Source organism: Budorcas taxicolor, chromosome 22, assembly GCF_023091745.1.
Source record: "Budorcas taxicolor isolate Tak-1 chromosome 22, Takin1.1, whole genome shotgun sequence".
In the NCBI taxonomy this organism is placed as follows: domain Eukaryota; kingdom Metazoa; phylum Chordata; class Mammalia; order Artiodactyla; family Bovidae; genus Budorcas; species Budorcas taxicolor.
The window spans coordinates 33,111,875-33,129,431 of NC_068931.1; the positions used below are offsets into that span (position 1 = coordinate 33,111,875).

General features: G+C 43.8%; 1 protein-coding gene across 4 annotated transcripts; it reads right to left on the minus strand.

The window, feature by feature from the left end:
* Nucleotides 1-263: 263 nt before the first annotated feature.
* Nucleotides 264-17,033, minus strand: CABYR (calcium binding tyrosine phosphorylation regulated). Of its 4 annotated transcripts, XM_052660461.1 has the most exons (6): nucleotides 16,990-17,033; nucleotides 14,491-14,663; nucleotides 14,338-14,391; nucleotides 4,872-5,219; nucleotides 1,375-1,982; nucleotides 264-342 (listed from the first exon to the last, which is right to left on the minus strand). In XM_052660461.1, the coding sequence occupies exons 2-5, from the start codon at nucleotides 14,636-14,638 to the stop codon at nucleotides 1,384-1,386; spliced, it is 1,149 nt and encodes a 382-aa protein (XP_052516421.1). In that variant the 5' UTR covers nucleotides 14,639-14,663; nucleotides 16,990-17,033; the 3' UTR covers nucleotides 264-342; nucleotides 1,375-1,383. The 4 variants fall into 4 exon arrangements, with proteins under 4 accessions (XP_052516421.1, XP_052516418.1, XP_052516419.1 ...); XM_052660458.1 differs by lacking the exon at nucleotides 264-342 and having other exon boundaries at nucleotides 1,857-1,982; nucleotides 4,048-5,219; XM_052660459.1 differs by lacking the exon at nucleotides 264-342 and having other exon boundaries at nucleotides 1,857-1,982; nucleotides 4,048-5,219; nucleotides 16,922-17,023.
* Between the last annotated feature and the right edge of the window lie 524 nt (nucleotides 17,034-17,557).

Consider the following 17,557-nt stretch of genomic DNA (forward strand, 5'->3'; position numbering starts at 1 on the left):
TGTGATCCTAAATTGTCAAGAGTGTCCTTACAAAGAAGTCCCTGTGGTGCCAGAGTTCGCGTGTCCTCTGGGTAAGTACAGTAGAAGAATATGGCACCACTGTATTCACTCGGTGTGAATGCCAGGGAATGAGTAAGTGGAAAACCTTGCTAGAAAACTGCTCGAGTGGAAATGTATTTTTTTTTACAATGTGTGCTTAAGACCTGGTTATGTTGTTTCTATACCCCCTAAGTTACAAAATAAGCAAGATGACAAGGTTTTATGCTTGCATGAAGTTTACTGATACAGTGCGCTTGGTGGCAGACTCCACCATGAACGTCGACTCAATGTCATTTTCGGCATCTGTTAGGAATAATGTAAACAGTAAATTGTTTATTCATACAACGGAACATGTAAAATGAGTGGATCATCAGAAATGCAAGTCCTATGCTCCTGCTCTGCTAAGCTCATAACTAATGTTACCTGTGCATGCACACTAAAATATCCTGGCATCTCATGCTCAAGACAACCATTTGGACAGTTCCACCGAAGTCTACAAAGGGTGTGAGTAAGTAAATGTCCTAAGGTATTTTGAAAACAGTGCCTCCTTAAATAGTCATTATGCCACTTGAACTTGCCTCTAATTGACATCGAGCTTCTGGGGTTCAGAGGCTGTCTTCTGGTTCCCCACTGAACTCTTAATCCCATCTGACTTCACCTTAAGGGTCTCTCGTCTGTTCTTTCCTGCCTTTGGACTCTGTGGGCTCCTTGCGTGGCCAGCTCCTCCTAGGCACATGTCTGTTTCCACTGGGACCAGAACACCTCATGTAATAGACGAGGGCCTGCGTCAGTACCTCTGTGCTCGCGTATGTGGTAATAAGTACTGGTTGAAGAAAAGGTACTGATTTGTGAGGATAAAACTACAGTTAACGCTGCTTTTTTAGCTCTTTAATGTGTCTCCACCCTCTTTGTTCTGCTCTGAGTACTCACTGTACGAGGGAGCATACTTACCACATGGACCAAGTGCTCCTAAGGGTGCTCCCTCTAGAATTGCTCAACTTGCTCCTCCCCGCCCTTTAAACCTGCCAACTAGATTACAATGCCCACATAAGACTGTCTTTTTGTGACTCCATCCCTTTGGCATCTTCTGCAGGGCTAGACACAGGACTAGGTGTTCAAAGGTAAAGGAGCTGGTTGGTGCACGTTTGACACCAGACCCTTGGTGAGCATCCCTGGTGCTGTGTGCCTGCCATGCACCGAGTAGTAACTGGGCGTCAGGGAGGCGTGCACTCAGCTCACTGTCTTAAAATACCTTTGTCTACAGGTCAACAAATCAAATTGCCAAGAACGCACACAAATGTGTTAAGGCCCAGGTACACGAGGAGGAGAATTTACCTGCCAGTTTTAAGTTTCTGCTCTGCGAACATGGGCAGTAGTCACGGTTATTTCTCCAGCAATACCGTAACTTCCAAAGGGAGAACGTTTGTCACCAGATCCTGAACCTTTTTTGGCTACATCTTCTACCGGGAAAGCAACCGAAAGAAAAACTGGGCTTTTTGGTCTGGGCACATCTTGTCCACTTGTAGGAGGATTAGCATTCTGGGGGGTGGGGACGTGTTTCTGGAATTTCTGATCTGCAGGAAGAGCAATGGGCACTTGCACTGCGGCATATCTCTTCACGGCCTCTGACTGGGAAACAACAGCATGTCCAGGAACAGGCTTCCAATCCTGTGCTTCCTGAACATTTGAGCCTACTAAAATAAAAGGCGGGGCACTGGTCTTCTTGCTGTCGTCCATCATCACATAAGTTGGAGAAGTAACTTTCGGTGGATGCTGCAGAAACTGTGGATCCTTAGGATTAGAAAGATAGAGGGTCGCCTGGGGGAAAGGCCCAGGTGCAGGTGGCGGTGATGGGTGGCTTTGTTGATTCATATCAGTTAGACAATAAAGGGTCCACATGTTAGAATATGGTGGTGGTTGTCCTGCTTCGCTTGCTGCTATCGCTACAAAAAAAAAAAAAATTTGCAGGCGTTAAAGGTTTGGTCTCTGTATCAGGCGCTATGCACAGAAATGTCTTAATTTTTTTTTTTTTACATATAAACAAACAGCTATAGTAATATGTGCCATAAAGCATGCTATAGAGAGGGCTAAATAAAATGTGTTTGGTAATGTGAAAGAGAGAGATTCTCTACAGTTGGAAAATGAGAACAGTGTTTTGATAGCAAGTGGCAGGGACACTAGGGTTGTGGCTGAGGAGCAGTCTCATTCTAAGCTGCTGTTTCCCGGAACTTAACTTTAGACCTGGCTTCTCCAGGGTCCTCAGGAAATGAAGAGTCAGCACTTCCAGCTCCACCAAAAGAATCAACTTAAGAGCGTGTGAAGCCACTGTGTGAAGCCACTGGAAAAAGAGTTAATGCATCTGCATAATGATTCTTCTCTTCTCGGAAGAAATTGGCACTCAGCACTAGGTGGCGTCTTTTGATCACATAATCAGGTATCTCGGGCCCTCGCAGGTGCCATCATAGCCCGCCAGTTGGTCACCACACACAAAACATCACATACTCTAGGACTCAGTACTTGAGAGCACTGCTCGGGCTTAGGCGAGACTTGAAATTATAGGTCCTAGGTGGCAGTAGAAGGCTGCGTGTTCGCACAGTGGCTCTTTAAGGAAGAAGAAAAAAAAGGTCTTGGGGTGCCATCCATCCACTTCCACCAAGGATGCTATCATGTCAGGTTAGAGTTGCCTACTTGAAGCCAGTGCTGTTGTGGAGAACTGAGTCCCAGAAGATGGGACAGAAGAGCAACATACAGCCTTTGTGCAGCTTTTTTTTCTTCCTTCTTCAGGAAAGAAAAAGACATTATGCACATGATTAAGCTACGTTTTCAGGCTCCTGAAACTGATCCCTCTGGAAGCTAATTAAAGATAAGCACAAGCGAAGTCGTCAGGTGTCTGTGAAATACCTTCAGTGCTTTGGAAACAGTTAAGCCGCTTGAGAACAGTAACTTGGGATGAAGTGCTGCCCAGGCCACAAGTGTAATGCCAGCGCCCACAGGCTACGCTCCAACGCTGCCCCCTGCCTTTCCAGCTGTGCAGAGTCCCCGTCACACTGCCAGACAATTTCATCTCTAAACACCTGCTGTGGTAACACCTCTTTATCATTCTGACTCTGGTAAGAGTTGTGATTGAGAGAGCTTCTGCAGAAGGAATGGGGGGGTGTTGGTCCCTGCACATCCCAGCTACCTCAAGGGAGAAGGGCTGCTGCACTCGTCTGGATGAAGCAGGAGGGTGGGTGGACCGAAGGCCATTGACTAGACCAAGATGGGAGGTGAGACGGTGCGTCTGTGTCACGGGAGAGCAGTAGTGATAGTTCAGCAGCCACGCAAGCAGGTTGATTTAGGCTCCTGTTGGGGTAATGATGGAAGCCAGCCGGCCAGCCCTGACACGTCCATCCTTCCTGCTGCCGCTACCACCCTGCTCCCCTGAGGGACAGAACTTCACCTTGACCTTTCCCCTCTCCATCCAGCTATGAAGCTGCTCCCTCCGCTGTGGGAAGCCCCCAGGCAAGACGGCAGTGCTCAACTGGCCCCCCAGACCAGCTTGCAGAGCTCTCCCTCAGCGCGAAAGCAGTCAAACACACCACCATTTCTTCCATGTTTCCAATGCCACCACCTAGGTAAGTGCATTGTTGCCATTTGCTTTTACACTCACGAGTGAGAAAATTCAAACCAACACCCCGTGATACAGTTTTGCAGTAGCAGGATCCAGATCACATGAGCACGTTTGTGCCTGACAACAGGCTCGAACATCTTTCGCGACACGGTGTGTCCAAACAACGGAAGAGCACTCAACCAAACTTTGAGGCCAAGTGGTGGTGATGTCACTTTAAAATCACTCATCTCATGAGAGTAAAATCTCAAATACAACAAAGCCTTTATTTAAATAGGTTTGGCATTTTCAGTACTATTGAAAGACTTCTGACCAGTCTGCAGGGAGCCTACCTAGATGGTCACCTGAAATAGAGATGTCACCAGAAGTGTAGTTTTTAATTTTGTAAGTAATTTTCTTACCTGGCTCCATCAAACCTCGTTGGAAGGTGCTGCATCCCGTTCTGGGTCCATTTCTGGTTCATAAAGACCTTCTGGAACAGGAGGTTGGGGGCCACTAGATGATCTTATGGACCCTGAGCGCGCGGGTTTGACCTCCGTCTCCTGGGACGCAGGGTTTTCCCCGGACTCCTGCCCAGCACTGTCAGGGGCCAGCGCAAAGATCTCCACTTCAAGGTGCATAGATTTCTCAGAGCTCACTGCTTTGGTAGAGCCGTCTGCCTCCACATGGACTGAGGAGTCATACTTTGTGCTCTCCAACTGCACAAATTTTGCGGAACCCACAGATTTTTCAGACCCGCCTGAGGCTGTCTTGCCTACTACAAGTATGGGACTGTGTGGTGGTGACTGCTCCTTGCTTTTAAGACGAGCAACATGATCAGAGAAGGGGATAACTATTTGTTCTGGTAACTGCTCAACATAAGTAACTCCTTCGATTACAGGCTCATCATTATAGATAGAGGCTATGTGCATGGTGGATGTCACCTCAATGTCAGCCTGCAAAGGGACCTCAGAAGCATGGTCACAGGCAGGAGGTTCTTGTTCACCCTGCAAGGGGAATGAGGAAGCCGTTGGTGATTCAGCCTTACTGCCCACACGTGCATGGACAGATTGTTCGCTCACAACCTGCTCTGCTACCATCTTGCCAGAACACACACTAGGAGTGGCCACCGCGTTCTCTTCAGCAGCCTTCGAGCTCAGCATCTCCTCGAAAATACCAGGCATACTTGTTGCCACATCCACCATTAAAATTTCAGATTGATCAGAATGAACAGATGGAACATTACCTAACATCTGAGCAGCAAACTGGGCGGGGTCCGCAGGGACATAGGCAAACTCGGAAGTGACGGCCGCTGGCAACGGTGAGGACGGTGGGGTAGCGTTCTTAGGGCTGGTCGGTTTGGACGGGCCCCGGGGTGCTTCGCTTGCGTCCTCAGGCTCTGAGGCCAGGTCGGCCTGGACTGACGGGAACTGAGTGGTTTTGCTGCTGAACAGCAGCGCTGCTATGTTATCCTCCTCTGTGTCTGTCGATTTTTCCATCCGTTTAGGCTCTAGGGAAATGGTAGATGTTTTTTCTGGCTCTCTCACACATTCTGCTTTCTTCTCTTGTGCCGTTCCTTCCGACCATTTCTCCACTAAAAATGAAGGTCAAATGAGTTAATAAGTACACAAGTCCTCAAAAAAGGAATTTTAAAGGAAGCATATTTGAGCATACCAAAGTCATCATGTACACAACCTTCAAAGTTTTGTTTCACTCTCGAACATCTGTAACTTAAGTGTGGGCAGTGAAACTCCCCTGTCCTTATCTACTGAAGAGAAATACGGGACTACTTAAGTAGCACAGTGACAAAAGCTAATAATCAGATACCACCTTCAGCTGCAGCATAATTCAGCTGAAAACATCCCTGAAAAAATTCCCTGATCCAAACTTCCACAGGAAACGGGAAAGAAAAAAACACTTCATAACTTAAACACATGCTGTCATATTAAAAGGCATTCTTTAAGAAAACTGGTATATAAAGTTCAATTTACTCAACTGTAAAACTGGGCTACTATAGCATATTTTTACATTAGAAAATGTCATGTATTCTTATCTAAACACGCTAGCACCTGCTGGCAAGGTGGGCTGATGCAGCCGAAGCACTGACCCAGACAAGAGCAGCAGAAAGAGTTCTGGAAGTGGGCCTCAGCAAGTCCTTGGAAGGGAAGAAAATAACCATGGAAATAAAAACCATGAAAATAAAATTCCTGATGCCATACAGAAATTCCCAGAGCTGGAAAACTGCTGTAAAGTCATTTTCTGGACTCAGCATTGTGCTTGTCACTCACGTTTGTCTAACCACCTGAGTCATGACTCAAACGTTTTCGTATCTGCCCACTTAGGATTACCTCTTTGGGGAAGAGAAAGTTAAATTTGCCTCAGGAGATTATATTTGCTTCAAGTCAAAACTTTGAAAACGTGTCTTTATGGTAAAGAAACCGGTGCTTGGGGTTTAAGTCCTGGCCCTGAGGGTGTTCTCCCCCAGCCCCTTCTCCCACACTCTTGCTCTTCCCCCTGGGGGCAGCCTGCTATTTCTCCTCGATGATGCCAGGCAGGGACTCGCTGACCTAGGTGGTCCTTTCTCACTGTTCCTGTGGGTCATCCATGGCAGCTGATCTCTGCTTTCTATCTGTGGTCAGTCTTGAGCCAATGTTTCTGCTTCTCCTCCAGTGCTAGGAAGGAGCCCTCTATTTGATGTTGACACAGGACTCCTCTCTGGCCTTCTACCTTGCTTCCATCTTTCACAAAGGGCCTATGAGTGTGAACTTCCTGTGTCTGGAGTCCCAGATTCCTCCAGCCGGACACCCGAGCCCACCCTTAGGGCAAAGGCAAGGTCAGGACACCCACTGCTAAAGGAACTTGAGGCCTGCAGTGCAGTGACGGTAGGAGAGCCACCGTGAAACCCAAGCCCACTCCTCTCTAGACTCACCTGCCCACTCTATGCCAGCAACTCTCTTTTCCCTCATGGGGACTTCCAATCCCAAAGATGGCAGTCATTTATTTACTATGAGCATTCTCAAGAACACAACCAGCTTTGAGATTGGATCACTGAAGTCCATAGATCGCCTGCATAGGACCCATCTGAGATGTCACTTAGAGGAATTCAGCAACTGTGAGAAGGCCATGTGCCCTTTTAAAACAGGCTTATCATTCCTGAAAAATCTAAGAGACTAATCCTTATGCTTCTTATTTTTGCCTTTGGAAGTCCCCTTTTAATCACCATTCCGGAAAGGTAAGTGTTGGTAGCTCACAGTCGTGTCTGACTCTTTGTGACCTTATGGACTGTAGCCCACTGGGCTCCTCTGTCCATGGAATTCTCCAGGCAAGAATATTGGAGTGGGAAAGGTAAAGCATTATATAATTATGAATCATGACAACTCAGAGAATTTATGACACTGCTGCCTTCCCTACAACTTTTCATAGTAAAAAGGTATATGAGAAAGTCTGGATCTTAGTCCTAACCGAATAGATTTAATGGCCAAGCCAATGGTTCTGAGCTTCAGCCTCCTAGTCTGTAAGATCTTGAGTCTTTGTAGAGATTAAATGGAATTATTCACCTAAAAGTTACTCTATAAAGTGAAGTCGCTCAGTCGTGTCTGACTCTTTGTGACCCCATGGACTATAGCCTACCAAGCTCCTCTGTCAGTGGAATTTTCCAGGCAATAGTACTGGAGTGGATTGCCATTTCCTTCTCCGGGGGATCTTCCCGACCCAGGGATTGAACCCGGGTCTCCCGCATTGTAGACAGACGCTTAACCATCTGAGCCAAATAAATCACATATAAATGGGGAAGGAATAAATCAACACCTAGTTAAGTTTTGAAATGTGACATCAAATGTTAAATCAGCTTTGATTAAAATTAGTTGGCTATTTCTTAATCTGGTGATTAGATGCAGGATGTTCTTCCCCATTATACTATATGTCTATATATATACACACAGACACATATGTCACATTTCATCACATTGAGATCAAATGCCTTAAGCTATAATAATGGTTTTGAAATGTAAAGCACTAGATTAACCACTGGGTTTGGTTTAGAATACATAAGAGAATGTAACAAATATATACATGAGTTATCATATATATATAACTTAAATTTACATTGAGTTTCTGTTTATCTACAAAAGGTAAAACATTAAAGGTCTGTTTAACAGTTCCAAAGATTGCTGACTTGTAACCTTAGCTTTTGTCTGCCTGAGAATGTATTCTTTCATTTTAAAGGATGTAGTCACTGCATATATATATTCATTCTAGGTTGGCAGCTTTCACTTTCAGCACTTTAGAGATGTCATTTCATTGTCTTGGCTTCTGTGGTTTCTGTTAAGAAATCAGCTATTTGTCCGATTATTCTCCTGAAAGTAATACGCCTCTTTATCCTTCCTGTTCTCATGATTTTGTCTCTTTCAGCAATTTGACCATGCTGTACTGAGGTGTGGTTTTCTTTGTACTTATTCTGCTGTGGGCTCAAACTTCTTGAATCTGTAAGTTGATGTCCTTCAGTCAGCCTTAGATAATTCTCGGCCACTTTTTCATCTACTCTCTTTTCTCCTCGACTCTAGTTACACATTTTTCCCTCCTTCTGATCATGTCCCACACATATCTTACACTCTGTCCTCTTATTTTTCTGCTTGCTTCAATTTGGGTATTTTTTACTACCCTGTTTTTTAGTTCCTAATTTTGTCTTCTGCTAGTAAAGCTATTTAATAAAAATTTTATTTGAAGTTACAGAATAACCATTTGTTGTTGTTTTTAGAGCCTTACTCTGTTGACGTTCTCCAGCTTTTCATCCATGCTTTCTATCTTTTAATTACTTTCTTCTAAATGGTGTTGATCTTGTTCTAATATGGCAAATATGATCCTCCTGAGACTTCATTTTATATTTTGTCAAAGTAGGTATATTACACTTTGTTCTTACTCCTAGCACGTTGTCCTTATTCCCAGGCTGTGATGTTCCTGGGGTCTCAACTGAATTGCCAGTTTCCAGAAGTCTCTTCATGTAGGCTGAGTCCAAACTCCAAAGCCTCCCCACAACACTGTACCACTTGTGAAAATCCTACTTAGCTTTCAGTCTTTCAGCAGCTCTTCTCTGCTAAGCCTTCTCAAACCTTGGAGTCCACACATGAGCACCTTAGAAGTTGGCAAAATAACCAAAGAAAGTATCTTTGCAGACTTTTGGGAAACCCTTCTCCGCAAACGCCTCCTCTCTGGTGCTGTCACCTAGATCCCAGCCCCGTCAGTAGCCCCAAACTCTGCTGCTCTTTTCTCTGCCTGGAGTTACTTCCAGTCTCTGCTCAGTCTCTTCTGCACACGAATTTGAAAAATGCTACCATGGTGAGAATGGGGCTCAAGTTTTGTGAGCTTTTGTGGTTGAGCTCTGGCTCTGACCCACACATTGTGCTTTTCTGCTGCCTCCTAGTTACCTAGGTAGAAGCCTAACGCATACTACCTGGGTGCTGGTCTCTGACTCCGCTGTATTTCTCTACTCACGCTTCTACTTTCTGGAAAGGGTGGTCTGTGTGCTTAATTCACTGAAGGACTAAGATATTCTGCATAATTTGGTTGTCTTTAGCAATTAAGGACTAGTTGACAGTATTTTAGTCCCAGCTTGGACATTTTGCACTTAGCTCTCTGCCGGGTTGAGTCACTTCACTTTTTCCATCTGGATTACTTGCTGGTCAGGACTCTGAGACATCTAAACACATTTGGACCCACCAAAAGCCAGACAGACCATAGGAAACAAATATTTTCCCAGGCCTATCTGAGAAAGACACTCCAGTATTTCTAATCCAGTGCATCACATGCAGTTAGTTTACTCAGCCAATATTTCCTGAAGGTCTGATCATGACAGTGATAGTGCAGGATTTGAATGTAGCATGTGATGTGCTAAATGCAGCACCATGCTCCCAGTGAGCTACCAGTGAGCTCCTGAGGAGCATGCATTCTTCTAGGCAGCACAAGAATGCAGAGAACAAGCCACCTGCTTGGGTCTTAGGGAATTCTGATGAGAAATTCTACCTACCTTCCTTATCGGCAGTTTCAGCCTCAGCTAGCACTTTTCATGCACCACAATCCCACTGTCAAGAAGGACTTTCTATTTCCCTCTCCTGTGCCACAGGAAACGGCCTTTGAGCCTGTCTTTTTCCGTGCCTCCTCTATGGTTTATCTAAAGTAAAAACTTGATTCTGGTGACATTAGGTCTTGAAGATTCCAAGAAAATCTCTCAACAAAAACAGGCTCTTCTACAACTCCAAAGTGTTACCCTTTTTATTATGAACCGAGTAATGGATTCTTTGCTGCAGACGCTATTGCCTTTTCCCTAAAGCAAATTAATGCTTCAATGGGTAGAGATCAACAAAGCAAATAGGAAAAAATAGGAAAAAATTTATCTTTTAGAAATATACCTACAACACTGAAGAGTTGGGATTGATAGGGAGCTATCAAAGTGTCTGGCCAGCAGAGTCAGATGCTTAGCTTGTAAGGCTCAGGGTGGTCTTGCTTCCCACACTGACCTCTCCTTGTGTTCCTGACCTCATCTGGTTTGCTGTCCTGGCTTGCATGGTTTTCCTTATCTGCTTCTCAGCCCAGCGTTCTCCTCTCTTAATCCTGACCCTGTATTTCTGTCCCTAGTCTTGACAATCTGACCCCAGTTCTCAACTATACCCTTTTTCTTAGTGATTTATTTGCCATCTTTAGCATAGCTGCTGCTAAGTCGCTTCAGTCGTGTCAGACTCTGTGCAACCCCATAGATGGCAGCCCACCAGGCTCCCCCGTCCCTGGGATTCTCCAGGCAAGAACACTGGAGTGGGTTGCCATTGCCTTCTCCAGTGCAGGAAAGTGAAAAGTGAAAGTGAAGTCGCTCAGTTGTGTCCGACTCTTAGCGACCCCACAGACTGCAGCCCACCAGACTCCTCCGTCCATGGGATTTTCCAGGCAAGAGTACTGGAGTGGGGTGCCATTGCCTTCTCCGTTCTTTAGTATAGACTACTCCCCAAATACTTAATCTTCCCACAGCATTAAAGCATGAAGGACCTAAGCCCCACTCCCAACAACATTGCCAGATAATCATTCCAGTTTTTTAACTTAATGAAATTCTTATCTTGGTACAAATTACCAGCCTGCCTAGGCAAAGAAATGAAAGACTCCTTCTGACACGATACTCATCCCTGTTTAGGAAATCAGTATAGCCTTACTTGAAAAAATTGCCCAGAAAAGTAGAGTGAACACCCAAGCCTCATAAAATTTGGTATGGTTAGTCCTGAAATAGATATTCCTTTTTTGTTTAATAAAGGTGGATAAGCTACAAGTATATGTAATGAATTCTGTAAGGCATAAAGATAGAATTGGGCTTAAGAAACTGGAGACATTGTTATATCTAATATGAATACATAAGACAATATTTAATGGTACACATAACTACTGTGATGCTACATAAAAACTGAAATTGGGCTCAGTGATCAGCAGCAGTTCACAACTATGGCCACACCAAGAATGTCCAACCAGAATCAGTTAGAATAGTTAGTTAACAGGCTAATTGGGTTGGGGACCTTGGTGGCCTAAACCTTCTTGATTCTTCCAAAGTAGTGACTATTTCCTGCCTCTGTTGGAAGCCAAGATAGGAATAACATTGGAAACTAGACTCAGTTAGGCTTAGGAGGATGGAAGGTGCCACTCTGATGGAGAGACCACTGCCCTCTTCATGGAGTGGTGGAAAGGTCAGAATTAGTACAATCTGGGCTATAGGCTCCATACAAGAAGCTGACAGGAGGAAGAAGTGCAAAGTGGGAGATAATGTGGGAAAAGAGAACTGAGATTTCGCTCCAAGTTCAAAAAGTAAAGTTTTTTCTAGAGAAATGTTACTGGTGTGTTAACTCTGTCTATTGTGGAAAGAGAGTCATACTACTAGGAAAATCTTCATGCTACTAAGATCTAAGTTGAGATCCCAACTCTACCAAATAGTATTTTAGGAACTTACAAGTTACCAACTCACTCCCAAGCATCAGATTTCTCTTGAGTAAAACTGAGTTGTCTTAATTGACAAAATATACTTTTTTGCTTAGGACAAAACAGGTAGTCAATAAATTCTATTCTCCTTCTTTTGCTAGATATACTGAGTGGTAGAACTTGACACAACTGTTTTGCCTTAAAATAGTGCCTGAGTTTCTAAAGTCCCCTCAATGACTCATGCAGATTAGTGAAGAAATTCTCCTGAGAAGACTGAGAAATAGAAACGCTTTCACTGATTGATACAGTAGTGAGCCCTATTTAATCAAATGGCAGAAAAGTCAAGAGGATCCAAAAGAGGGTTTTACATGAGCACCTTTGGGAATGAGCACACATAGGTGAAATATTTGCCAGAGTGGAGGCTGGATAGAGGCAGGCTCTGGAAAATGGGAGAAAAGATGAGAAATGACAGAAGTGAGAAAAGTTTGCTCCCATATCTGGTTCTTTTCTCTCCATCACCTGACTCTGCATGAAATTCTGAAGGTGGTGGGCGATAGGTAAGCAGTACTGGTCCTATGACAAGGCCTACCAACAGTGGGGCTGCTTCTAGGAAAAATCCCAAATTGAAGTGTTTGAATCAAACGGTCTGTGCAGGACATACTTATCTCCATACTTCCCATGCGTACGGGTAGCTTGGTAGTAATGCTGCTAGGCAGCAAACTAACCAGTTTGGAAATAACTTTGGGGGATACATCTGGTATCTGGGAGATGAGTGGACACCAGTGCATTAGGGATGGCAATTTAGCTCTTGCCCACATCATTAAGTGTTAATAACTGGTGCTGTCTTTTTTAAAATAGAGGAATAGTTGATTTACAATGTGGTGTTACATATAATAATGTAGAAGTCCATTAAGCCATTTGGGATGACAATAAAAGGCAGACATCAATACTGGATTGTAACACTGAACTCATTATATTTTCTGGTCATACCTTTGTGTTACCTTCCCCTGCTCTGTGGTAAACTAGAATAAGCAACATTTGTTTCTGCTCTGCTGTCTAAAGAGCAATCTGTCTCTACAGCCATACTGTGAGCTTGCTTTCAGGATTATCTGTACATGCTCTGTCAATTTCCTTGATACCTATAGTCTATAGAAGAGAAAGAGCAGTGTCTCTTACCCCTTACCTCCATCAGAAGTACAGCTGCTCCATTAGTTCAGTCTGTTTATTTTGAACCTGAGATTCAAAGATGTTAATCCCTGCTGGACCAAAATCCATCCCTTTAGTCCATATCCTAAATTGAATGGTGGATAAACTCTTCAGTAAACAAGTTAAGTCTCAAAGGCTACCACTTAGTTACCTGCCGCCATAAAGATTCACTGACTTTATCACCATTCTCAAACATAGCCAGCCTGCACAGCCAGTCCTCTCAAACAGCTCCTGGTATAAACCAGTACAAAGGCCATAATAACTTTGCCTGCTGTCCCTCCTCCAGAAGATCTTCCTGACCCGGGGATCAAACCTGTGTCTCTTACATCTCCTGCTTTGGCAGGCAGGTTCTTTACCACTGGTGCCACCTGGAAGCCCCAAGGTTATTAGCAAATCCCAGACCTATTTCCCATGGTAAGCTGAGAATGCCATCAGGACCCTGTAGGGAAGCAGCCAGACTAGACAACAAAACATTCCTATTTGAGTGGCGACTCACTCCCCTGTCCTGTGAAATGCTGACTCTTGATATTCCTAGTCTTGTTTTGTTTCGGGTGTATCTTTCACTGTAGGTCCAAGCCCTCAGGATTTCTACATTTTCCTAGGTTTTATCCCTAATTTCTCCCTATCTTGGCTAAGTTATCTATTGACATCAGTAGCAGAGAATAAACATGGATGTAACTCACTGATCCTACCTTTTTTCTCTATGGTCATTCCAAAATGTTGGTCAGCCAATGGAGCATTACTTAGTTATTTCTCACACTCACTGTAAGTCACCGTTTTCTCCACAGAATTCTTCCAAAAGCTTTTTCTTTCAATTCTTTTAGACATGTGTGCCTGTTCTTGGGATTTAACCAGTATAGACTCTTTTGCTCATATTGATCTTTCCAAATGTTCATCATGTAAATTTTGCCTTTTACATTTTTCCCCTTCTGACTTCCTCACTGTTCATCCATCCTCAGTTTCATTGTTATGTTCACGTAAGATAGACATTTACATACATATACATAAAACAACTTTTTCCTCTAAGCAGATATATACAGCCTTACATCGCAAAAACAGGCCAGAGACCATATAATATGAAAAACTATCTGAATTTTCTATGAAAAGTATGTTTAATGACACCTAATTGCTGCCCTGTCCTCCAAGCTGGACTGCAGTTTAAACCATCATGGGGAGGGGAAAAACAAGGGTGACTAACCTTTTCTATTAAAATAATCTTCCAAGAGAGTTTATATACAACATTCCTAAGTAATGTGTCTCATTATAATTTGAGTCTTTACCACTACAAAATTCAGTTCAAAGATGGCATATTGGAAAGGGTTTACACACCCTTCCTTCTAGATCTCATGGTACCAACAAAAGTTGAGGGTTTCCTGCAAAGTGTCAGATTTCTTAAAAAAAACTGATTCAGTAATAAAAAATAAAGCATCAGTGTGATTAAACATCAGTGTAATTATTTAAACACAATATTTGTATCATTCTTAAGTTTGAACATATGTTAGGCATGATACAGTAATTCATAAGTAGGTTTTTATGAAACTGTTACTACTAATGGTACTTACCTTTAATCTGATGAAACTGTTTAACCAGATCTTTTATATCCAGACAAGAATGTCCTGAAGAAATAAGAACAGGAAATGAGATACATAAAATTCCCAATTTAAAATACTTTCTTGTTCAAAGCAACAAATGTATAATCTAAAGCAGTAACAAACCTTCTCTAAAGAGAATAAGTTCTCTGAAATAAACTGCTGCGAACTGGGTGATGTTGGGTGGATTGGTTTTGAGTATGGCTCTGCTGACTCCCTCAAGCAGAGTCTTGAGGCCATAAGGTACAACAAGTCTGGGCTTTGAAGAAATCATGCTGGCGGGATGTCTGTAATCTCAACTACAATGAAGAAAAACAGTCTTATAAATAGTATGGAAGTTTACTATTGAAAATGTTATGAGTTAACTACAGTTTCTAAGAATAAACCTATTAAAATTACTAGTTTTAGTGCAGATCTCTAGGTATTTATTCAAGGAAAACTAATGTTTAATGGTAGTTTGAAAAACAAAAAAAGAACCATACTACCAACAATATATCATGTGCAGATGAGCAGTCGAGTACTGTTAAAGAAATCCATGGGAAAAGCCCTGCCAGCAACTCCAGGATGCTACTAAAATAAAAACAAAGAACAAAAACCAGACGAAACCTGTTTTTACAAAATTCAGTAAGTATTTTGTGCAGTAGAATTTCAAGAAAGAGAAATTATTAAGCTCATTTATCTGTGCCTAAGAAACATCTTTCCAAACCACATTGGGAACTGGCTTTTCTGTACATTCATCAAATAGAATAAATTTCTACAAGAAAATATTTTCCCCTCACTCTCCTAAGCATATCCCCAGACACACTGATTATCCTTAAGTGCATATATTTTAGCTTTGTTTTTAAAATTAGAGTAGTTACTTGTGGTATTATACCACCCACCACCATCCATACCTCTTTTCTCCTATCTTCCCTTAATCTCTACCCTAGTTTTCCTCTTTCCCTTCTCTTGGCTTTCTGGATTTTAAGTAGTACCAAAGGCATTGCATAACATTTACTGTAACTCTAAGCTGCAGAGGTTGCTACCCTAAACTCTGTCAGTGTGTGTGTTTTATTTCATTCTAAAAACATTTAAGAAGGCTTATAAATACTCATAAAGAACAAAATAAAATATTTAAGGAACCCAGTTCAGTAGTTAAGAGGGAAATTATGGTAGGAAAAACAGGATTAAGCCACAGGTAAAGTTAGTATCTCAATACAAACCTTAGGTCCTACATTAGAGATCGATAGTCAGATCAGCCTTCTGAATTATCAAGAAGCCATCACATAATAAACAGTTAAATGATTCAGGTTTCCTGAGATTAAAAAACAATAGATGCTTGGGAGAATCACAGATATTCTGGGCACTGAGTCCCAGAAGAAATTTCTCCTATGGGTCCTCATAAAGAGAACAGTGTAATCATGAACCAGGTCCTCAACAATCTCTCTATAATAAACAGAATAATGAGTTTCATAGGGTACGTGACACAGTTCAGTTACAGCCATTACACAAGGAGCCAGCCTCTAATAAAAAGCAACTCATGTGGCATAGCAAAATGCTGAATATTTAAACGTACACCTTCCCAAAGGTCAAGAAAAAAAATGTTTTGGCCAAAGCAAACTCTTTGAGAACATAATTAAGGATACTGTATTCAAGCCCCTAATGAAAATTACTATTAAGAGTTTCATCCAACAGCTTCACTGAATTAAACCATCTTTAAACTAACTAGTAGTGCACCTCTGGCAGGCCCACATGCTGCATGTTAAGGGACACAGGTAGTAATTAAATGCATGACACACGCACATTTCTTATGTATTTTTTCAAGTATATCCTGTGCACCCCAGTGAGCTGAGTAGGCAGGTGGTGTTTTCAAAGTGGCTTACCAGGAACCCCGACAGCTAACTGTAGTCAGCACTTGGTGCGACCAACTGTGAGGGGAGTGCCCCTACCCCACCCCACCCCACGCGAATGTGCGGCGTATTTAGTGCCCCAGGACCAAGGATTGTGCGTCCTGCAGTGCAGTGCCTTACAAAGAATCGTCCTAAAGATGAGAAATGACCGTGACACGGATCGTACCTTACATCACCGGGTAAAGTTACACATAGGGCCGTTGAGGGCTGTGTAAAATGACAGCTTATTAGTTCTCCCCAAACTTATATTTGACAAATATTTGTCTAAAACCAACAAATTTTACAACCCCTACCCCCACAGAGGAGTAACGCCTGAACAGGAACGGCGCGCCTTTGGCTTGAAGATGCGAGTTAGGGGCTTCGGAGCCACAGGAAACGTCAAGGGTACCCACCACTCACTCCCTAAAGACTGCGCCGGGTGTTCGTTTTTGCCGTTTGGTTGGTTTGGTGGAAAGGGCAGAGAGACCTGGGAGAGCAGGCGTCCCGATTCCACATCGACTACTTTGGCAGTGGCGGACCCGCTCACCCGGACCCTGGACCCGCAAGTCCAGTCCGCCCCAAGGGCTCTGACCGCCTCACTGGCGGATGTGGGCCCGCCCCTCCCCGCAGGCCTCCCACTCCCCTAACTCGGGAGGAACCTTCCAGCAACCACACCGTGCTCGAGAGACCTCGAGGGCCTAACTGTCGCCAAGCCGGAAGGGGGTGGGGGCGGCGCGGGGGCTTTCGTCCAGATCACCTTCTCCTTTCCGGCTACGCTCTACCGAGCTTCCTCCTTGCCCCCTTGCCGGCGGCTCCTGGAGGAGACTGCCCGCCCGGTAGGGTCTTTTATACCCCTGGGGGACACGTCAGGCCTACGTCACAAAGCCCGGCCCTCTCTGAGCTCTGAACGGGCGCGGAAGGAGGCGGGAGTTTGGCGGCCACAGCCAATGGGAAGCCGAGAGAGACAAAGGTCGGAACTCCGCGGAGCAGGGAGGAGTGCTTTTGCCTTTTCAAGCAAGAATACAAAGGAGCATAGAAAACGGGAGTCCCCACACCATAGCAGGCTCTCCATTTTGGGTCTAGCTTCGAAGAAAACAGATTTACGGCAGTTTTGTCTTGCTGTCACTGCATCACACTACTCTCCCCCGTCCCCCTTATTCTGTTGCTCTCTACTCACCTTTTTGAAAAAAAATTCTGCCGATGTACACAACACACACTGGTACAATAGGGTGCAGCACAGCCCTCCTCTCAAGAAACATGCCTGCTGAAAGAGAATTTGGCATTGATCCCGAATCTTCCTGTTTCTCGTAATTCCAGATCTTGCA